This window comes from Sceloporus undulatus, chromosome 6 (genome assembly GCF_019175285.1).
Source record: "Sceloporus undulatus isolate JIND9_A2432 ecotype Alabama chromosome 6, SceUnd_v1.1, whole genome shotgun sequence".
Lineage (NCBI taxonomy): Eukaryota > Metazoa > Chordata > Lepidosauria > Squamata > Phrynosomatidae > Sceloporus > Sceloporus undulatus.
In genome coordinates, this window is record NC_056527.1 from 114,058,716 (window position 1) to 114,082,286 (window position 23,571).

Below are 23,571 nucleotides of genomic sequence, written 5' to 3' on the forward strand. Positions count from 1 at the left end.
TGGCTCTTTCAGATATGGCAGATGCTAATTTTACTCTGTTGTGGAATAATTTTACACTATGGGATTAGAGATGAGAGGAAAATGCAGGTATAAAGGCATTCTCTGCAAGTCTTTAGAAGATCTCACTTACCCAGGACTTAACCAATGAAGATCCAGAATGCTCCGCAACAACCCATTCATGGGGACGTCGCAGGAATGATTTGTTGTTGGAGTATTCCTGGATCTTCATGGATTGAGTCCTGGATCAGAGCAATGTCGTCTGAAATCTTCCGTGCAATTGCACAAAACTTGATGCCTTTTTCTTCCCTGGGGAGAAAGACCTAGGAATCAGTGCAAACTCTATTCATTTGAAGAACAGAAAATGTGATGGTTTATTGGATTTCTCTTGAAGAAATTTCATCAGGCTCCCTCAGTCCAATCAAAGTTCAATAAAGTTATGGAAAACATTGAAAATTTACAGTGCTATACAAATAAAGCATAATAATAATAATAATAATAATAATAATAACAACAACAACAACAACAACAACAACATTGAGTTGTTTCGGTATTTTACTTGGAAAAAATATATGACATTTTCAAATGTTGTAGGTATAATTATTTCTCACCTTCTTGTTGTACTGGCATATAATAGGAGACATCAGCTTTGTTGCTTAGATTGGAAAGTCATGATGGAGTTGGATTATACAGAAATTAGGGGTGGGGAGAAAAATGAACCTGGTGGAATCACCCATTTGGAAGAAGGAGGGACTCCCCAAAAACATTTCATGATCCATACCTGGTTATACCTTCTTGGCCATGTGATCATATTCTCATGAATGGTGAGTTGTTTTCCTTTAGGAGCTTTGGGATCTACACTTCCAACTTTTACTCTCCAGAAGGACGAGTTTGGAAATATGACCATATTCATAATGTCAAACCCACCGTCTAGTTCTTTATGTTCATTAAATGACATCGTTTCTCCAACAGAATTATTGAATGAAATGCCCTGTAGAAATTGATGGAGCTTATTGAAAGAGAGAAAAGAACATAGTGGGATAAGAAAGTGCTGCACTCTTCATACTGTAAAATCATCTTCTTTTTCTGATACAGTTACATACACACACATTGCTAATCAGTAAAACTAGTTATTTTGCCATGAGAGGCTGCTTTTAAAAATTGCAACTTATCTTTTCTGGGTTTTAAATACAGAAAGACAATTGCTTTTTCACATTTATTTATTTATGTCTTTATTTTATGATATTTCTTTATTTTATGATTTTATGATATGGCTACCAACTCCCAGGGGCTCACATGTGTATACAAGTGTGTGTGTGTGTGTGCCTTCAACTCGCCTGTTGACTTATGATGATTCCATGAATTTCATTAATTTTCTTAGTCAAGGAATGCTCAGAGGTGATGAAGACAGTTCAAACAACACAACAATAAAAACATTTTAAAAACACATTAAACTATTATTTAAAAATGTTTAAAACAATTTAACAGCAATCCTAAAAGACAATTTTAAAGCAGTTCAAACAGAGCAAATTGAAACATCAAAGTCCATGTGAAACAGCACTGTTTGAGCTGCCTGCCAGAAGCTTAAAAGAGATGGAGCCAGCCCAACTTCCTTGGGCAGAGAGTTGTAAAGATGAGGTGCTGCTGCAGAGAAAACCCTGTTACATCTATCCACCAACCTAACTTCATAATATGTTGGGCCACACAACATGGGCCTCCATTGAAGATCTTAAATTTCTAACAGGCTTCTATGGGATGAGGTGGTCTTTCAAATATCCTGTATTCTACTAATAGTTTTCTCCTGATATTTGTGGCCAAAATGGTGTAACCCAAGAAAGAGAGCTCCTTTCTAAATACAATTATTACCTGCCAAGGCTGGAGATCATGAGGTATGACTGTTCTGACCCCTGCCATTGATCTGAATTTGGCTCTATGTTTGCTCATGGCATCAATTGCGTGTGCCACGACATAGACAGCATTATAGATACTGTAGCTGTGGCCAGTCATACGCATTTCAAAAAGATGTTCAGGAAGACTCTCCAGTCTCTTTGATCCAGTACATATCTCATGGACATCCATTAGTAACACTGGACATTGAAACAAACAGTCAAAGGTTTGCTCCCAGAAGTCCTTGAGAAATCCATCTCTTTCTATCCTGCAGGGCTTTACAGTCTGAAGAAATTTCTTAAACTTGGGAAGATCATAGGAATGAATTGTAAAGGCAATGGTCCCTTGGAAGACTTGCAGATCTGAGCCCATTTGAAGGCACGTTAATGCAAAATCAATCTGGGCAGTCATAATCCACACTCTTTCAAAAAATGTGGTATTGTTATAGCCAGTAGCTCCTAGAAGCATGAAATAACTCAGCCATATAATGGACAATGTTTCTCCATAAACAACAAATGCATTAGTTTTGGTGTCAGTGAAAGGTTGATAAATACTCCAAACCTTATTATTAATTTCATTCAATTTATCCAGATGGGTTTGTTTTGGGATTCTTGCAATGAAAGCTGAACAGATTTCATTTTTGTAAAGCAGTGGCTCTAAGATCTTCAAGAAATGTTCTCCACTGTCATCATCAACAGTAAAGAACCCAATCCATATCCATCCAAAATACTTAAGTAATTGAATGATACTTGTGTATTGATGAGCTTCATTTGGAACCATGCGATATAAAGAAGGGGGCTGTATAATCCATTTCTCTTCTGGAGCAAATGAACCATAAGTGAGCTGGAAGAAAAAGTTGTTAGTTTTGAGAGAAGCTGGATGGAATGTCTGGTGCGTCAGAATATGGGTGTTTTTTTGTCCAATGAATACTCATCAGGGTTCAAATATGCAAGTACAGAACACCTGAAATTCAGTTTCTCTTCTGTCAGAATGATCTAAGTGTGTGAAAATATGACACAGATTCTTGAAACTAGTGCATGGACATAAACCTATTTTAAGTTATTAATGTTACCCATTCCTTTCTATCTCCTTCCCGTCCACTTCATAATGCAAGTCTTTATTTGCCTTTAAGCATTAGCCAAGACATTATTTTCCAGTTAAATGCACATCTTTCCTTCCATGGACAAGAAAAGAAGCCCCAGGGCTTGTTTACATAGGCCAAATGAAGCAATTTACACTCCACCCCATCCCATCCTCTTGATGACCTGTCTTTACAACGTAGGGCCAAATCCCTGATTCAAATGCAGACTGTCTTCACGATGTAACACTAGTTCTGCACTGAATCCACCCTACCCTTCCCTTAATTTTTTTTAAAACTTATCTTTTGCTCAGATTTTGCAGGAAAACCCAGACCATTCCGTAGTTGTCTACACACATGTCGCTTGATGCCACCACCATAAGTTGCTCCTTCTGAAGTTACAATGAGGCACCCAGCCATGTGATCAGTGCTAGGTGTCTCATTTCAGACCTCAGAGAGAGCTATCCATTCCAATGGCAGCAATACTAAGCAGCACAGAAGTGATATGTACTATGGATTGCAGAGGTAATGGGAGAAATTATTATATTATTGCTAGTAGCAGTAGTAGTAGTATCCTGCTCTTTTCCCAGAACTGGGACTCAGGGCAGAATCCAGGGCAGCTCTGGGACCAGAACATTCTGGGAGCAGCCCAAAGTATCCTAGTTGATGCAGATAATCCCCCAGTAGCTGGGGAGAGCCCCTATCTCCATGTTCCAACTGCCATTGCTCTAGCCTTTAAATGAGAGGAGGAAAGAGCAGCCAACATCTGCTGGACTTAATCTATTTCCCCACTGTTATTCCCATTTCTTTGTATGTTATGCTTTATTTAGATTATAAAGCTGAGGGCAGGGAACTAATTATTTTTTTATAAATGCCCCTGGAGCCTCGTTTGGCTAAAGATCAAGATACAGATAGTTTAAATAAATCAGTGAATAAACATCCCCATACTCCCATACACAAATCTTACCTGTGGAATCTTGTAGAGGTCTAAGAGTTCTGCCATATGAAAAGAAATATCAGAGCCAAGTCCTCCAATAACAGCTCTTAAGTCTTTCTGGGTGCCACACTGATAGTTTGGGACAAACTGGTGCAATTTAAAGAGCAGGTGCAGAGTGGTACGATAGGTCCTCTTTGCATCATAGTAGCTGTCAGAGATGTGAAACCCAAGGGTGACATTGGGCAAGAAGCGGGGATTCTCATTAATCTCATTTATGGCAAATGCCAAGGCAAGGATGTGCTGGTAGAATTTTGTCACCAAACTGCCAACAGAGTGACATGTTCATTCAGAAATAAATGCTACTGGCAGGCAATCATTTGTCTAACACTGGTTTGTAGTAAGGCAATCTAAATAAGAGTCCCGTTATGGGGAGAAAACAAGATATAAATGAATAAAATCATAAATTATTCAATTCTGAAACAAATGCATACAAGCTTTCCTCATGATTTGAAAGTGGCAGGAAAAAGGTACAGTAACTAAGAAGCAAGGGAGAGCATAAAAGTGACCATGAATAGAGTATGAACAATGATGACAACAACAATAATGTTCGCCAAATGAATACCAGGCCATTATTGTGAATTTGTGAAGTGCAGCTGAAAATAAGATAATGATGTGATCTTATTAATGTCTACTCAGAAGAAAGCTCCCATGAATTCATGGGACTCACTCCTATATCTTAGATGAATTAACACTATTTTCATTTTCTGGCGGCAAGTGATTCCATAAGGTCTGAGAGATGTCTTTTTCAACATTGCTTCTGAAATTCTCTCAGTAACTTAATTATAGACTTTATATACCCAAGACCTTACAATTTGCTTTTCTTACTCCTTCATCCCACCCCCAAAACAACCAAACAACCATGTAAACATGTGACTTTTTAAATCCATTTGTAAACCTGTGATTTTCTTCAGCTTTGGTGCTATCCATCCTAATGGGAGTTTTAGGCTAATGTATACTTCCAAACCATATTATGATAACTCTTCTTCTAAAGCAAGGAGTCATTGAAATTATTTTGATTACTTCTTCATTTCTAACATTTTAAAAATTGTATTGGTTTTCCTGAACATTTTTTTAGTATTCTACTTTTTTAAAAATCAAATAATGCATTCGTATATATATTTAAATTGAGTGTGCATATATTTTTGTGGGGTTTTTGGGCTATATGGCCATGCTCTAGAAGAGTTTATTCCTGATGTTTCACCAGCATCTGTGGCTGGCATCATCAGAGAATGCATTCTCTGAAGATGCCAACCATAGACGCTGGCAAAACATGATGAATAAACTCTTCTAGAACATGGCCACATAGCCCGAAAATCCCACAAAAATCTATGGATGCCACCCATGAAAGCCTGCAACTTCCAAAATGAGTGTGCCTTTAGGAGGCAGACCAGGCAATTCTGGACTGGATGTTATTGATATGAGCACACGTCATGCATGCATTCTTTGAAATCTTCCTCCTATGTAACAAAATCTTAGATTTCAAAGTTCATACAACACAAAAATGGGGAGAAAGATCCTTACACTGGAGTATCATAACTCAGCTCTTTTGAAGGGGGCTCCTTGAAGGAAAGTGGATAGAAAATGTAAATGACCAGAGAAGAAATCCCACCGATGAGAAGGCCTCCTGGCTGGTACCACTCATGTGGAACGGCAAGGGCTTCGCTTGAGGGGCACTTCAAGGAATCTACTCTACATACCATGTGAGGCAGAAACAGCAGCAAAAACACTAACAGCACCATCTGATGGCAAAGCCTCTGTCCAAAGCCAATTCCTCTGCACCCGTCTACAATCTCTGCATTGTCATGTTGTCAATCAACTTTTAACAAGCTATGTCAGATTGGGGCTGATCCTGCCGGTTATCCTTCATAAAGAAAAGTGTATCCTACTACAGTATAATGACTGGGGCCTACATGACAACATAAAGATGGTTAGAAAACCATGACTCAAGTCACAGTCGATATACGATGATCAGAAGCTAGGCATGTGCAAGGAAAGGCAAAGAGTGTTCAAAATAATAGAGCCCTGGCTGCTTCTCACTTCTGCTCCAAATGTTATATATGGTGTGGTTTATTATAACCAGTGGCTGACATACTTACTGATTCTTTTTCTAGTAGCATCTGGAACAGTGTGATTCAGATAATTGATCGGCAAATTTTTGGTCTCCGAGGGACACCTTTGATAATAAACATGTTTTTCACACTGCTTTGTGTGGGAGCTAGATTCAGAATAATTACGTATTGGGTCAAATTATTCATTTGCACAGGGAAGAGTGACTGATTTAATCAATTTTCTCCCCATCACCAGGAGTCTTTGAAAAGAATGCACTTTTCAGAGAGGTTTGGCAGACAGAGAAATGGTAAAATGAGGGATTGAGGAGGCTATAAACATTTTTTTAACTTGTATATCACCTGGATTTGCAACAATATAGGGTGGGATATAAATATTTAAACGGAAAAAGAAACACATAAATAATTAAATCTCCCATCAACCTCTCCAGTACAGACAGTGGTCAGGAAAGATGAAAATGTCTGTCCAACCATATTGGGATGAATACATTTTTTACCTATTTCCACTGATACGTAGAAATTATTCCAAAATTTACTCCATTTCTAACATGTGCCCTGAATACTCACCACCCAAGATTAGTCATTGTACCTCAGAATATGAAAATCTCTCAGTCTGATTTTCATTGCACTTCTCAGAATTTGCATTTCTTTTTTGTTCCATTCCATTCCCATACCATACCATAATATATACATTATTCATTGTGCATGTCTTCCACAGCCAAAACTCTGCCTGAGAATTCTAAATACCCCTCCTTAAAACTGCCAATCCCAGAATGCAACAGGGGGCAGCTAGAGCAATTAAAGTGGAATAGTAGCACTATAAGAGTATAGTGTGATAAACACCATGATTTCACAAAACTATAAAATCCAGGATTACAAAATATATTTTCATGGTTATTAAAGTGGAATCTAGTGCTATAGTTATGTAATGTGCATAGGCCCTCTTAAAAAGAATGTTCTACTAAGCATTTTCCAGTGTCACTTAGGGGCTGTACAGACCAGTGGGAAAGACTGGTGTGGGGGAGGAGTCAGGGAGTGGTATCCACATGACTGCATGACACCACACGCCGCACCACACAGCGCACGGCGTCATGGCACTTTTCTGGTGCTGCGTCTACATGATGCAGCACCAAAGGAGCATGGAAGAGCCACATGGCAGCAGCTATAGCACCCTTTCCGGGGTGTAAAAAGGAGTCATTTTTTGCGGCTCCTTTTTGCACTGCGGAAAGCAGAGATCGGACCATGGCATGTAGTTGCTACAGCCCCAATCCGGCCCCAAAAAGAGTGGCTGCAGGGCATTGCTTATGCTAGCTGACCCTGGTTAATATTGGAAAGCTGGTCCCTGTTGTATGCTTCCTTAGATTCATAGAAAAAACTAATGGTGGCATTACTATGGAAATGATCAAGGAGTGACAACAGAGATGCTACGGATCCAGCAGAAGTGACATTAGTTGTTGCTATAACTTGTTTAAAATGGCATCATTTCTGTTGTTTTTGTTTTTTTTTTTTTTCTTTTCTTCAAGAAGGATAAAGTCATAAAATTTGGTTTTAAAGTATCTAAAATCATCTTAGGCTGATATTGTAATAGCCATACTAATCACTTATGAAGCAACAGGTTGTGTAGGGAACCTAATTTTTCTCCCCATTTACCTCATTATGTATAAGATGTAAAGGAATAATTTTTGGTGTAGTGGTTTGAGCACTGAGCTATGACTCTAGAGACCCAGGTTCAATTCCTGCTTGATCATGAAACCCATACATTCTCAGTCTCGGGGGAAGGCAATGGCAAACCTCCTCTAAACAAATCCCACCAAGAAAACCCCATAATAGTTTTTCCCAAGATAGGTTTGCTTTAGGTCAGAAATGACTTGAAGACACATAGCATGCACACAAAAGAAAATACATTAGTAAAGAATAATTGCTCATTTATCAATTAAACATTTAATTTTGTATTTTCACTTCCATGAAATTGTTATACATTGGTTACGTTTGTTCAAAATATGAAGAAAGAATGGATTAATAGTCATGCTAGTTTGGAATATCCGTCTGCAAAGGAATCGTGCAGCATCTTTGAGATTAACTGTGTGGAACAAGTTGTAATACAAGCTTCTGTAGACTTGGGGGCTCCGGTAGCCCAAAAGGAGCAGATTCCCAGTGCCCCTTTCAGTCCAAGATCGGGCCGTAGCAACTGCAAACCAGAACCAATCCAATGTTTTGCTGTCTCTAAAAAGAATAGCAAAATGCTACTCCTTCTAGAGCCGGCAAAAAGCTGCCCTCGCCACCACGGCAGTGGCTTTTAAGCACTTTTTTTTTTTTTTTTTTTTTTTGGTGCAGCATGTAGCATGACGCCAGCATCTAGGCAGAGTCAGGCATGTGGCATACAGTCACCACACCCCCATTCTACTCCGATGCCAGCATTTCTAGCCAGTTTGTTTTTTCCCTTGGTCTGCTTCCTCAAATGCATCTACATATTATATGTAGGAGTTTATCAGACGCAAGTTTTTGGCGATTTTTCCTGCCTATCACGCAATGTTTGTGCCACCAAAATTGCACAATAACGTGATAGCGCGATGTTCCTCCAGACGCCATTCATTTCTATGGAAGTCCATTGCGCAACGCTCCCGTAGTTTTAGCGTCATTCCTCCCCTTTTTGTGCACTACGGGGAAAAAGGGAAATCAGGCCTTTGTCTCCCGTTACCCTTGCGAATGTGTTGCAAAATGGTTTGGTGTGGTAGACAGCAATGCAAAGCGACACATATGTTACTGATTGCAAAGTTCCCATGATGCTGAGCTGCTTTTTCACCCCATTCCCTTCCGGTGGCCTTCCTTTTTCAGGACAACCCCGAGGGAGGGGGGGTGGGAGGGGGGTATGTACAACTAATGTATGCAAGGGATTCCCCCAAGGGCCATTCAGTGCAGCCCTTCTTTAGTCCTGCTGGAACACGTAGGATCCTAGAAATTAAAGGGACCCCACAGGGCCTTCCACTTCTGCCCCATACTCTGTCCTGAAGGAATACATAGGAGGCTAGAAATTAAAGGGACCCCAAAGGGTCATCCATTCCAGCCCCTTATTATGTCTTGAGGGAAAGCATTGGAGGCTAGAAATTAAAGGGACCCTAAAAGGTCATCCATTCCAACCCCATTCCTCTGCCCTGGAAGAACACCTAGGAGGCTAGAAATTGAAGGTACCCCAAAGGGTCATCCATTCCAGCCCCTTTTTATGTCCTGAGGGAAAACGTTGGAGGCTAGAAATTAAAGGGACCCTAAAAGGTCATCTATTCCAGCCCCGTTCCTCTGCCCTGCATGAACACCTAGCAGGCTAGAAATTGAAGGAGCCCCAAAGAGCCTTCCACTCCTGCCCCATACTCTGTCCTGAAGGAATACATAGGAGGCTAGAAATTGGAAGGGGCTTCTCCCCTCTCCCCTCTCTCCCCCGGAAGCACAAAGGTCAGGATGCCACCAAAACCTCCAAGGAGCATGCACAAATATGTTGATGCGAAATGTTCAAGACAAAAGGAAGGTGCTGGTGTAGTAAAAAGTTCCGCTATGCATGGTTTCACATCACGCAAATCGCAACTATTGCGCAATTGTAGCGCTAACATAACGTTTCGGGGGATTGACGGAAAAGCAAGCAATGTGGTAGAACATCGCGTTATAAGGTCATTGTGCAACGTTTGTTTCACTTCCTTAGTGGAATTGAGGGTCCAAAAACTTGCGTCTGATAAACTCCGTAGAGTCAGCATGTTAGATTCTAGAATTGTTTCTCCTTATAAGTTGCTCCTTGTTGTTCAGATGAGGCCTCAGTATAATGATGTAGCATTTGGGGAAAAATATAAAAACCAATAACCCAGCACCAGAGGCTAAGATAGAGAAAATCTCCACAGCTACCATATATTTCCCCTTGGTGCTCAAGTAGGTTGGAACAAAAGACAACCAAACACTGCAAAACACTAACATACTGAAGGTGATGAACTTGGCTTCATTAAAAGTGTCTGGCAACTTCCTAGCTAGGAAAGCCACAGTGAAGCTGCTGATGGAAAGAAATCCCATGTAGCCCAGGACAAGATAAAACATTATGGTGGACCCTTCATTGCATTCTGCCACAATCTGTGCAGTCTCTGACCATGTATCCAAATCTGGGAATGGGGGGAAGGTTCCCATCCATACTGTACAAATACTGGCTTGAAGAAGGGAGCAAGGAAGGATAATAGAATTGGACAATCTTCTCCCCACCCACTTTCTCATGCTTGACCCTGGTTTGGTGGCCATGAAAGCAACAACCACAGTGATGGTTTTGGCCAGGATACAAGAAACAGCCATAGAGAAGATAACACCAAAAGCTGATTGCCGGAGAAAACAGGTCACTTTCTTAGGTCTTCCAAGAAAGAGGAAAGAACAAAGGAAGCAGAGCAAAAGGGAGATGAGGAGAGTGTAAGTGATGTGTCGGTTGTTAGCTTTGACTATGGGGGTGTCTCTGTACTTAATGAAAGTCCCTAGTATCACAGCTGTCAGGGAAGAAAAGAAGACAGCTATCAGAACTAAACCAATCCCTAAAGGCTCTTCATAAGACAGAAAAGTTATGACTTTGGAGATGCATCCATCTTTGTCCGTTGTTGGATACTGATCTTCTGGGCATTCATTACAATTATCCATATCTGAAAAAGGAAGCAGAAGGGGGAGAGGTCACCATATACGTAAATTATCTTGGCACTATTATAATCTTCCCTAGTCATGATTTCCAATGATTAGAAATTATATCAGTAGCAGTCCAAAATCTCTGAACAATATCACCTTGCCTACCACTGATTTGCATACAATCAAATAATCTGCCACTTCATATGTTTTGATTTATATTATGCTGGAAAATGTGGTACAAATGTCACATACCCATTGCATCTGAAACCTTCCCTTCTGGGCATGGAATGCAGTCATAACAGCAAAATTTCTCCCCTTCTTTCTTTTTCTTCTGATAACCAGAATAGCAGGGATCACTGCACAATGAAATCGGCAGCACCTATCAGCAAAGAGAAGAGGGGAGACTGACTTATTTATGTTTATTCTAGAAGTCCTTTAAATGAAATCAAAAGAGTCATGGAAAATGCCAAAAAATCTCCCAATGACTTCCTAGGCATTACTGATCTCCATATCTGGCTACAAGCCTTATCTGTTTGCTTGACTGAGAAACGTATGGAGAATGGCACAGACTGTTTAAGCCAGTGCCTTATCCCATGGACAAAAATACATTGTGGCATCAATAGCCATTGGATCAATGCGATTAGCAAAGACATTTTATCCACTTCCTTATTCTAATAAGCTGTTATCAAGGATTGTGAAATATACTAAACACCTTCTAATTATAGTATGACCCCAGTATCCACTGGGGATACATTCCTAGACTTACCATGGATAGTGAAAGTCAACAATAATAGTGAAATCTATATTTTCAGTGGAAGTCGATCATAAAGTTGCACTGGAGGATCTATGGGTGCCTAAAGAGGTTTCCCTCTAGGCATCTGGATATCCTTCTGTGGATGGTGACCATAGAATCATGCTAGAGGATCTCCAGATACCTAGGCATCTTAATGTGGCTCATTTGGAACAAAGGCCCAGATCTTTTATATCTCAAAACAGTTAATACTGTGTCATACTGGTATATATATCATTAGAGGACCTGGCTTATTCTAAAGACTAATCACCAATAACAGGTGATTAGGAACAAACAAAACATTTAGCCTCTATCCCATTTTTAAAACATTTAAATGGAGGGCCACTCTAAGAGCCATACTTGATTAAAATAGTTGGGCCACACAATTAGATCCTTGTTTATAATGACTTCAAGTGTCCTGGGATCCATCTTTCCAACTTTCATTCTAAAGAAGGACTTGTTTGGAAACACGATCATGTTCATAATATCAAGAACAGTTACTATTTCCCTCTTATTATTAAAAGAAACAGTTTCTCCTGCTGAATTGTTAAATGAAATGCCTTGAAGAAAAGGATGCATCTAAGTGGGGAAGAAAAGAAAAGTTATGTCAGAACAGCAGATTGAATCCAGAATTATCCTTAATACCCCCAGAAAAATCCTGGAATCAGTGACATTAAGTTATTCACAAGGGGTAAAGAGCAAATAGTTATAGTGGGAGGAAGAAATGTAGTTGTTGCTTTGGACTGACTAGCTTTTAGTAACATCTTTGGGACTTCTGTTCCTGACTCCAAGGAATCTGTCCTTTGGTTATCACATGTATTTGGGGATGTCTAAAGGTAAAGGTAAAGGTAGTCCCTTGACATGAATGTCTAGTCATAACCAACTGTAGGGTGGTGCTTATCTCCATTTCTAAACCAAAGTGCCAGCGTTGCCCAAGGACTATTCTGATGCTCATGTGGTCAGCATGACTGCACCGAACATTGTTACCTTCCCACCAAAGGGGTACCTATCTCTCTACTTGCATTTGCATACTTTCAAACTGATAGGTTGGCAGAAGCTGGGACTAGTGATAGGAGCTCACCCCATCATGCAGCACTCAGGCCTCGAACTGCCAACCTTCCGATCTTCCAGTCATCAGATCTTCCAATCATCAGTGGCATCCTAACCACTAAACCACCACATCATCCACTTAAAATTAAAATTACATACATTAAAAACTACAGTGCCCACCCAATATAACAAACACGCCATGTAAAAGCTTCATGTGCATTCACTTTTATGCCCACAAAAAAGGTGGACACATTACCTTCCAAGGCTTGAGGTCTTGAAGTTCAGTAATTTTACCCTCCGCTGTTGCTCTGTGTTTTAATCTAAAAGATTCCATGGCTTGGAAAGCATGTGCTATGGCATAAACAGCATTATAGATACTGTAGCTGTGGCCACTCATGTTCATTTCAAAAAGACGTCCAGGAAGACTTTCCAGCCTCTCTTCCCCAGAGCAAATTTTATCATCCATTACTGGCTTTCCTTTATCTGGAAAAACGCAGTTGAATACCAGCTCCCAGAATTCCTTGAGAAAACTACTTCCTTGCATCTGAGAGGGGTTTATGGTCTGTAGAAATGTATTATATCCTTGGAGCTGATTTGTATGAACACTGAAGAAAATGCTGCCACTGAAAAGTTGCCAGTCTGAGTCTGGCTGAAATCCCAGTAAAGTCAAATCCATCTGAGCCGTCATGATCCACACTTTCCCAAAGTTTTTCTCTATATGCGTTGTCAAGATTGTCAGCAGTATGGCAGACATGGTTTCTCCATAGAAGACAAATGTACTGACTTTCTTATCTGTAAAACATTCATATAGATCAGAGTGTATGTTATGGAATACAGCAGGTGTAAACCGAATTGCTTGTTTGGGGATTCTCAGAGCAAAGGCTGAACAGATTCCATTTTGAGAAAGCTGTGGTTCCAGGGCCTTCAAGAAATGTTCTCCACCATCATCATCCACGGCAAATAGCCCAACCCATGTCCATCTGAAATATTTCAGCAAGTAGATAATTCCCATGTTTTGATGGGCTTCATTTGGGACCATGCGGTAAAGAAAAGGAAGATGAGCGCTTTCCTCCAAATCAAATGAACCATACATGAGCTAGAAAAAAACATGCATTTATTTTTGGGAGATCTTTAGAAGGACTGCCTAAGTACATTCAAGCACAGTGAGAGCTAAAAGGAAAAAATCCATATAAATGCACTATATAATATACCAGCTTTTCCAAGTGAAGTGCTTTTGATATGTAATGCACTTGCACATCCATTATCCCCAGAGAGGATGTTAGGAATGGAAATGATGGGAGGTATATAGTCTAGAAAATCCTGTGGGAGTCAAGAATGCTCCAACACAGGACACCATTTCTCTAAATTTCTAAAATGTAACATATCACCTTTGCTTCTTTTGAAAACACCCCATTTCATAGAAAAATGCTGTTGCAAAAATTAAACCTAACTAAAATGAGATCTGATAATAGTACCTAACTATGCCTAGTAGCACTCAAAGAAGTATCTGTGCTGGTCTCTTGCAGAAGAAAAAGGAGGAAGGGAAGGAAAGCTGAGAAAAGTGAATGAATGAGCACTTTTAAGAGTAACTGGCTTTTATTTTTACATGATCTTTCATGGATATATCATGTTCTTCATCCAGTGTGATACATGCCAGCAATGCCCCACTACAAGCTACACTGGACAAGCAGGATAATCCCTATGCAAGAGGTAAATGGACACAAAACAGACATTTAAAAAGGCTGTACCCCAAAATCAATTTCAAAACTTTTCAACCTTCCTGGACATACAGTATGGGATTTAAAGGTTGTGGTCCTTGAACAAGGAAATTACAAAGGAAGACTAGAAAGAGAAATAACTGAATTGGATTATAGTTACAAATTTATAGTCATAGAATCTTAGAGTTGGAAGAGACCCCAAGGGCCATCCAGTCCAACCCAATCCTGCTATGCAGATGTACACAGAACACTCTCCACAAATGGCCATCCAGCCTCTATTTAAAAACTTGCATAGAAGGAGACTCCACCACATTTGAAGGCAGCATATTCCACTGTCAAATAGCTCCTAGAATTAGCAAGTACATTTCTATACCGCTTATCATTGCACTTAAGCACTCCCTAAGTAGTTTACAAAGTGTAAGCTAATTGCCCCCAACATTCTAGGGACTCATTTTAGCAACCTCCTCGGAAGGATGCAAGCCTGAGTCAAGCTTGATCCCCTGGCTGGTATTGAACTTGCAACTTTATGGTTTGTGAGTGACTGGCTGCAGTACAGACATTTAACTACTGTGCCTACCATCAAGAAGTTCTTATTGTTTAGATATATTTCAGTCCATTAACAGAGTTATTCCAATCCATTAACAGAGGTATGAGCAAAGACAATGGCTTCAGGGCACACTAAATGTATTACTATAAGAGTCTTTGTTAATGTAACAAAAAGTATCTTCTCAGAGAGCATTTTGAAACCTAGGAAACTGATTTTTGGTAAGCAGATTTATTACTTTCACACTCCAACACTAACTGACCCCTGTCAAGATCTAAAAGACCTGTATCACCTTCTGCAGCCTTTGCAAAATTAGGGCAATGGTCATGATTTGCATCCTTCTGGATCCTACTACTGTACATTCCATCGCATTCTTGCAACTGTATAAATAAGCTTCATCCTGAAGTCTTAATACCACCTGATACTGACTGCATCCAAAGAAATGGGTTGATATCCATGAAAGCAAAAAATAAAATCCAGTTAGTTTTAAAGGTGCTGTTTTTTCCCCTCTCAATCTCCCTTTCCCTTCAACCTTTGTATTATTTTACCTAGTGTTTGTTGTTCTATCTGCTTAGCCAAAACACTTCTTCACTAGGCTTTTTAAAACATTTAATAATATTTTCTCTACCTTCCCTCCTTCAGTCTTGCTCACAGCAATGGCTGCTGCCTCTGATGTCTGTTGAATCCACTCTGCAGTTTAGTCTCTACTTTAAATGACCTATCCATAAATCACCACTATTTCAAGTTCAGATTAAAATCTAAATCAGATCCACCATCCCACTCACATTGGTGTTGTCAGTTTGCACTGGTCTTCTCTCTCCACCGGTGCAATTTATGACAGTTCCCACATCCTCATATGCAATCCTCACCTGTGGAATTTTGTAAAGACTTGATATGTCTGACATTCGTAGTGAGATTTCAGTGCTAAATGCCCCAACAATGGCTAGGATGAGGCCTTCATCACTCTTACATTTGTAGTTGGGGACAAATTTACGTGATTTGAAAATCAGCTCCAAGGTGGTACGATAGGTCATCCTTGCATCATAGTAGCTGTCACAGATGTGGAATCCCAGTGTGAGATTGGGCAAGAGTTTAGGGTCTTCATTGATCTCATTTACAGCAAATGCCAAGGTGAGGACATGCTGGAGGAACTTTGTGATCATACTGAAAGTGAGAATTGCATGTGATTAAATGAAATATAGTAGTAATAACAATATTATAATAATAAAATTTATTTATATCTTGCCCCATCTGCACTCAGGCAATCGAAGTGGCTAACAGCATTAAAAATTACACAGATTATACAAACAGAGAAGCCTCTATAGAGAGATACCACTAAACTAGGACAGGAGCGCATCAAAGGACCATAATGTGTCCACTTCTTCATGAGCATAAAAGGGAAATGTTCTGCTCCACAAATAGTGAAACCGCACAAACATTTTAGTTCATGGGACTTGCTAGATTTTCCAAGATATAAGGAGACCCATAGCCGGGTACAATCCTACCAGGAGTAAGTGTGGGTGGTTCGAAGAATGCAATTGAGAAGACCATAGTCTCCATTGTGGATAGCAGATAAGCACTGAGGTAATATCTGAGTACAGATATAAAGACTATTTTAAAAAGGGGAATCAAAAATGGATTTCTAGAGTGTTGGGAAATCCTGATGAAGAAAATCCACACAATTTTGATGAATTTCTTGCAACAAGAAGGAAAAAAATGTAAATTTATTCCTGAGAATAAATTTTGTGAAGATCCCTATAAAGGTAGAGTCACCCTGATCCAGATTTCCATAATCCAAAATGCTCCACAATGGTTCGCATGGTTGGCTGAGAAGTGACACCTTTGCTTTCTGGTGGTTCTATGTACACAGATTTTATTCCATGCACACAATTATTACAAATATAATATAATTACTTTCATACAATGTGTATAACATGTATATGAAACATAAATGAATTTCATATTTAGACTTGAGTCCCATCTCCAAAATATCTCATTATGTATATGCAAATATTCCAAAATCTGAAAAAAATCTGAAATTCAAATCGCTTCTGTTCCCAGGCATTTCAGGTAAGGAGGACTCAACCTGTATTTGAATCTGTGCAAGGAACTGCGATTTATATGGTGTGGGATGTCAACATCACTTCCTCTACTCCTCAACCTGTGTGCCATAATACTGGACAAACATTAAGAATTGTTGAAACGTCTAGAAAATGAATAATTGACTGCTAGGTAACCACTGTTTTACATTCATACACACACGCGCGCGCACACACACACATGCATGCATGCACACACACAGCCTCCTATTTACATGAGTATCTAGTCTTCTAAAAATTGATTGAGGAGGGGGAAAATCACGTATGCACCTTCGATATATTCAAACTAATTTATAAGAAACTCATTTTCAGAACATTTTCAGCAATGGAGGTGATCACCTTCTGTATTACAAATGGTCACATTTATGCATTCAGCCTGATTTATTTATCTTCAGAAGCATAGGAGACAACCTGAGCAAGAAAGGTTACCTTTTTGGACTACATGCTGGCTGGTGGCCTCTGAATATCGTAATTCAAAAAAGGTAACATTTCCAAGGTCTGGTAAGGAAAAGAGTAAGAGAATTCCTTACAATGGCATTTTAAAGAACTCTTCAGCGGGATGTTTCTCAAAAGGAACTTCATGGAAAATGTAAATAATCTGTGATGCAATTCCACCAATGATGACATCTTCTGGCTGATACCACTCATAAGGAATATGGAGGGGATCACGCAGGGGGCACTGGATAGCTTTGACTTTGCAGATCATGTGGAGGAACAAAAGCAATATCACCAGGAGTTTCGTCATCCTGTTTCCGTCTTAGAGAAGATTTTCCAATGTTCATCTATAGCTTCATCACACCTTGTAACAAGCAGCAAGAGAGGGCACTGGTCTCTTCTAGTGACACTTTGTGATGACAGGTGTCTCATCATGCTCTGAAAGGTTTGGAAACATGCCTTGAGTGAAAAGAAGGTGCAATAATGATTCAAAATGAGTGCTTTAGTATGAAAGTGAGAAACAAGCAGAGACTGAGAAAGCCCTCCCAGTCTTTCCCCTCTCATCTCAATTTTAAGTGGCACAAACAGAAGCATTTATAACCACTTCCAGATTTCTTTATGCATTACTATTTTTAAAGACACTTTCTGAAAAGCTGCAGGAGGTGTGTCGCAGAGAATCAATGATGGTCATTCAGATAATTGTAAGGGAGATAATCACCTCTGATACATTTTGTCACTTGAGGTTCCACAGGCACTACTGATGGCAACTTGGCTCTGCTCTCTGAATGGTGTCACTGGAAGTAAACATAATCCTGGCTTCTCTGTTCGTCGTGAGCCAACATACTAGAAAATTAAAAAAAAAAAACACCTATGAACCTAATCATGAATTCCATGGGAACACCTAAATCAAATATTGGATACCCATATGAAACAAGACGTATATGCTTTCAGATAGCATCCAACCTCCCTCCTTCAGCCAAGCCTTTAGCTCAGAATATGTTGCATATTACCTCTGATGACATCCATCACATCTACTAACAGAAGCTCACCCACCTGCCCTCTGCTTATTTCAATAAGGCCAAAAAATCAGCATGTTCCTCCCATGGGTTTCCTTTGTTGAATCCGGGGCAGGAAGTTTCTTTTGTCTTGCTTTAATTCCACAGTTTAAGGAAGAAGTTGAACAGAATGAAATAAAGGGTGGCACAAAGAGATCAAAATGTTCTCTCTCTTCACCATTGTAAATCATTGATCTATGTGTATCTTGTATCAGATCACTGTGAAATTCTTCTAAAATAATCTTAAAACCACTTCCTTCTCATTTCTCAGAATATGAACAAAACACTGGGGCTTTCAGAGAGAAAGACAAGTCAATTCATGCAACTGTATTTAAGATGGAATTTGGATCCTCCCTTGTGCAGCATAGCATCACTTGGCTGCTAACCCCACAGGGTAAAATGACACACTCCTTATACTGGACTTCTCCTGTCTCTTCTAAAGTTTGTTTCCTGGTCTGAGAGTCTGAATCCCATCCAGACTGAGCCCCTTAATCCTAAATGCACATCCTGGCAGTTGTAAAACAACTTCCTGCTTGAGCAGGCTTTGACACACTCAATGGACACAGCGTACAGGGGCATCCCCATAAAGGATCGTACATGTCTATATGGATGCCCAGAATTAGAGGACCTTGTTCATTACATATTGCATTGCATATTGCATTACATATTGCATTGCTTCATCCAAGGGAACAATTTGTGATACCCATAAATGAAACCAGCCAGAGCCCACAAGAAGCGGTCTTCTACTTCTCAGTGGATATGGATGAATATGTGACCTGGCGAGTAGCTTTGTATGCTTTAGCAGCCAAAAAAATCAGAAAGAAATATATAGCAGAGTTGTAAAGATGATAATTACCTTTAATAACTATATATATATATATATATATATATATATATATATATATATATATAATTTTAAATTGCTAAGTTTTTTAAATTGCTGTATAATCATACGATTGATGTTGGGTATGTGATATGATTATGGATATATGATATTTCATGGGTTATTCATGATATTTCATGATATATGATATTTCATGGATTGTCCATGAAATGTCACTACAACAGCCATGGCAGATTCATAATACTGGGAAAACAAAAGGCAGAGAAGCCCATACTTTAGAACAAATCGTCCCACAACATGTCACAACCAAAGAGCATCAGCAAAATGCCCCATCTGGTCTATGCTTTTCTCCTCTCCTTTCCTATATATGTCTATTGTTCCATTACATGCAATGCTATATTATATTTATCCTATATGATTCTGTTCCTGCCCAGGCTCCTCCATTCAACACATTCCACAAAAGAGAGAATTGGGCAGATCTTGCTGACTTTGATTGTTCAGTTCAGTTCATCTTTATTACAGCCATAGACCAGCACTGGTAAAAAGGGGATACAGAATAAAAGAAGGTAATGATAAAAGCAAGTTAGAAGCAAGGTAAAAATCAGATAAAAACAGTATTTCCTTTTAAAATCCAGTGTGACAGGGCAAGAGAGTGATCAATACGTGTGCCGTTTTTTCTATTTGGTCAGATTCACAGAGGCATACTCTGTCTGAGAAGGAGATCTTATATCAGCCTTCAAAAACATCTGAGATGAGGGCATGACTTCATGCCAAAGTAGAGGCTTTCTAGTGCTCAGGTACTTCATGTTTTGCTAAATATGCCATAGGTGATGCCAAGTATCTGTTGGAGTCACTAACAATAAAAGTTGAAGTCTAGCTGTCACTCTGTATCTATCACCTGTTGTTTGACTGGCCTTGAATAATGGTCTTCCTCTTACAGAATTTACATAAGTCCTTTCACCAAATCCTTTCTCAACATCATGCAAATTCTGCAGCTGCCCCCATTCGAATATTATGCCAGTGGGGCTTTCAACTTCATTTCAGTTCATAGGAAAAATTGTGCTTCGGGCCGCAGTTCATATTTTCTCTTTATTACATAAAAATGGCATTGTTCTTTGTTTTTCTTGATGTTATGGCTCTGCTCTCAGGTGAGTTTCTCCTGAAACATTTCAAATTCAGGATGTGAAAGACTCTGTATTTTGGGCATTTGCCTTAGTGATATTAAATTAATAGAATCTGTGATGTGGCTGTTTGGAATAGTGCATTTTAAGTTTGGCTGATTGTGTTGACTAGCACTGGTTTTCCTTGGATTCTGTATATCCTGCTCAGGTGTATTTTCCCAGCTCAGTTTGAAGGAATCTGGACCAGAACTACTGAGACCTGGAGAAACCCTTGAGCTGACCTGTACTGTCACTGGGGGCTCTGTCACAAGCAGCTACTATTGGAACTGGATACGCCAGACTCCTGGAAAGGGGCTGGAATGGATGGGGTATTGGAGTGGCTCCACATACTATGCACCATCTTTCCGAGATCGAATCACCATTTCTGTGGATCCTTCCCAGACCAAATATTTTCTGCGTCTGACCTCTCTGACAGCTGCAGACACTGCCATGTATTACTGTGCAAGAGGCACAGAGAGACAAACTAAAGTGGAACTTGTGCAAAAAGAAGAAAGTGGGTTGGAAATAATGAAATGTAGATTTCTAGTTCTTAAGAAAGAAAAGGCATTGAAACTTATCCCGAGAAGCAGACTGAGTGGATTCAGAACTGGATGAGCCTTTGATTCCATAAAACAGTCTTTCTCCAAAATATAATTGATCAAGGGCAGATACACACAATGCAGTCTTTCTGGATGATGTGCCTCTGCTTCACAGAGAGCAGGTAGATAGTGAGGAAAGGCTTCCTTCATTTGTGGAGTAATGTGAGCCAAACAGGAACAGAAGAAGAACCAAAGTCTCATTCAAATACTTAAATAAGAAACACTAAGCTATTATCCACCTGACTGTAGAGATAAAGCAACTATAAATCTACCAGTGGCAGAAGAGAGTTCTGGTTGGAGGCAACTACCATCATACCCACTTATGTGCTTTCAAATCTTGGGTGCTTTCAAATGTGATTCCAGACTCCTTGTGTTAGCTATAAATTCCATCCATCTCTCACTTTATATACTGTCTTTCTCCCAGACTAAAACTTAAGGAGGCTACACTGGAATGCAAAGTAACTTAAGTTATATTGTCTTGCCTTTCTCTCTATTTTGCTTTGTTCTTTGTGACTGCTTGCTTCCCATGACTGACTTCAGAACATTTGAAACCTCACCACCACAACTCCCTTCATTCACAGATAACCTTCCAGACCAACATTATACAAAGTAGTGGTCAATGGACCAGTATAATCCCCCAAGCCATCTGCTACTAATCTCTGGAGAGCTTCCAGAAGATAAAGAAATTATAGGAATTAATGGGTGCAAGTATTGTACTGGTCTCTGGAATATTAGGAAAATAAAATCTTGGATCTCCCACATCAGACATCTTAAGAAGCACTATTCTAAATGACACATGAATAAACTGCCCTGAATTGACCTTTCTGTGACTGCTTAGCCCCTCTAGAGTCTAAACAAATCACATTTCACAGAATACTTTTGAGACAGATGATGATTAAACGAGGGACATTATTGGGCCCAGTTTCCCCCCATTATGGGCATGGGAAGGGGACGCCTCAGTGAGTCTGAGGAAAAATGCATTTTACTGCACCTCAAAGTGTCCTCAAAATCGCCCCATTTTGTCACCCAGCACCAAGCCATCCCCATTCAGTGTTGAGGTGCATCCTTTGCTTCAGACAGAAGACTTCCATCCAAGCAAAATGGTGCGCCTCAGCACTGAATTGGGACAACTTAATGGGGGGGAGGGGGAATGGGTCTGATAAACTCCTAGTTGATGCCTGTGCATGAACTACATAACATAAGCTTTCAAAGAAATTACCAACAAGCAATCGTTGAACTACAACTAATTCTGGAGGGCAGCATAGTCCTCTCACATGCTCTGAGAGGCAGAGTTTTATTGGCCTATAGACAACTCTTAAACTACTCATTTACAACAGGACACATAATATGGATGTAATACAGGGACAAGACCTGGCCACAAACTCAGATGTCATCTCTGTACCCAAATCTACTCTGGGGAAAATAGTGTTGTTGTTGTTGTTGTTAAACTTTATTTATATAGCGCTGTAGATTTACACAGCGCTTACATACAATAAATAGTACATTTACTTGCTCTTTCTCCAATGTGACTTATCATCTTATGCCAGCAATGCCCCCTCTACACTCTACACTGAACAAAGAGGACAGTCTCTACACAAGAAGACTAGTGGACACAGATCTGGCATTAGAAATGGCAATACCCAAAAATCAGTTGCAGAACACTTCAGCCTTCCTGGGATTTACAGGTTACAATCCTTGAAGAGGGAAATTACGAAGTCTAGAAAGAGAAACTGCTGGATTAAATTATATTTACAAGTTCCAGGTACAAACAAGAACAGTGTCTTCATGGCACATAAAATATATTACTACCAAAGTCCTCACTGCTGCACATATAACAAAAGGAATCTTCTCAGAGAATGTTTTGAACCCTAGGGAACTGACTTTTCTTAAGCAGATTTTTTGCTTTCACACATCCACAGTAACTGGCCACTGTAAAGCTCTGAGAAACCTCTGCTGCTTTATTCAGTCCTTTGAAAATTGGGGGCAAGGGTCATGATTTGCATCTCTCTGGATGCCACTGTATGCCATCCCACTCCCACAACTGTGTAAATATGCTTTATTATCACTCTGAACTGCATCCAAATAGGTGGGTTTATATCCATGAAAACTCACACGAAAATAAAATTAAAAAATCTTAAAGGTGCTGCCACATTTCTTTTTTTCTCTTCCATCCCCCTTCCTTCCACCTTTTTATCCTAAGAGAAACTGCATTCTCCTTCCCCAAAAGATGGCAGTCGAGATACCCATAGCACTCTGTCTTTCTCCCTTTGACCACAGGTTGTTAAATCTCCTGCATGACAGCCACATGCAAATTGCTATCCGTGAGCTTCCTTTTTAAACCCAAAGCCCAAAATCTAAGAGACCAACTGTCTTTCATTTGATCATTTCCAGAGAAGGATTAAAGTTCCCTACTGGTGGGAAAAAATCATGAAGTGGTTCATCTCTCCATTGATTTTTCTCATAGTTAATCCATTCTGTAAGTATTTTTAGGGAAACACCTTTTTTCATTCTATATACTTATTAAGGGTGGGGTATAAATACTGGAAATAATAGTAATAATAATAATAATAATAATAATAATAATAATAATAATAATAATAATAATAATAATAATAAT

The 23,571-nt window shown here is 39.6% G+C and overlaps 2 protein-coding genes across 2 annotated transcripts in view; one reads left to right on the forward strand and one right to left on the reverse strand.

The window, feature by feature from the left end:
• Positions 1-9,769: 9,769 nt before the first annotated feature.
• LOC121933920 (vomeronasal type-2 receptor 26-like) lies at positions 9,770-13,539 on the reverse strand. Its single transcript, XM_042473904.1, has 4 exons — positions 12,757-13,539; positions 11,811-12,029; positions 10,913-11,039; positions 9,770-10,680 (listed from the first exon to the last, which is right to left on the reverse strand). Exons 1-4 carry the CDS (start codon positions 13,537-13,539, stop codon positions 9,770-9,772), a joined length of 2,040 nt encoding a protein of 679 aa, XP_042329838.1.
• A 6,773-nt stretch (positions 13,540-20,312) lies between these two features.
• The window catches only part of LOC121933921, a 110,274-nt gene continuing 107,015 nt past the window's right edge, over positions 20,313-23,571 (forward strand). Inside the window, exons 1-2 of the mRNA XM_042473906.1 lie at positions 20,313-20,343; positions 20,525-20,834. Coding sequence (XP_042329840.1) covers positions 20,328-20,343; positions 20,525-20,834 — 326 coding nt within the window. The 5' untranslated portion in view covers positions 20,313-20,327. The remainder of the gene's footprint in view (positions 20,344-20,524; positions 20,835-23,571) is intronic.

What these genes read in the sequence shown, in the direction of transcription:
- LOC121933920 (XM_042473904.1), bottom strand. Translation starts at nt 13,539, where the DNA reads ATGGTCCCAAATGAAGCCCATCAAAACATGGGAATTATCTACTTGCTG. An exon ending in GGCCCAACTATTTTAATCAA is followed by an intron (nt 11,040 to 11,810) that starts GTATGGCTCTTA and finishes CTTTGCTGATAG; the next exon opens with GTGCTGCCGATTTCATTGTG. An exon ending in GAAGGTTTCAGATGCAATGG is followed by an intron (nt 10,681 to 10,912) that starts GTATGTGACATT and finishes TTCCTTTTTCAG; the next exon opens with ATATGGATAATTGTAATGAA.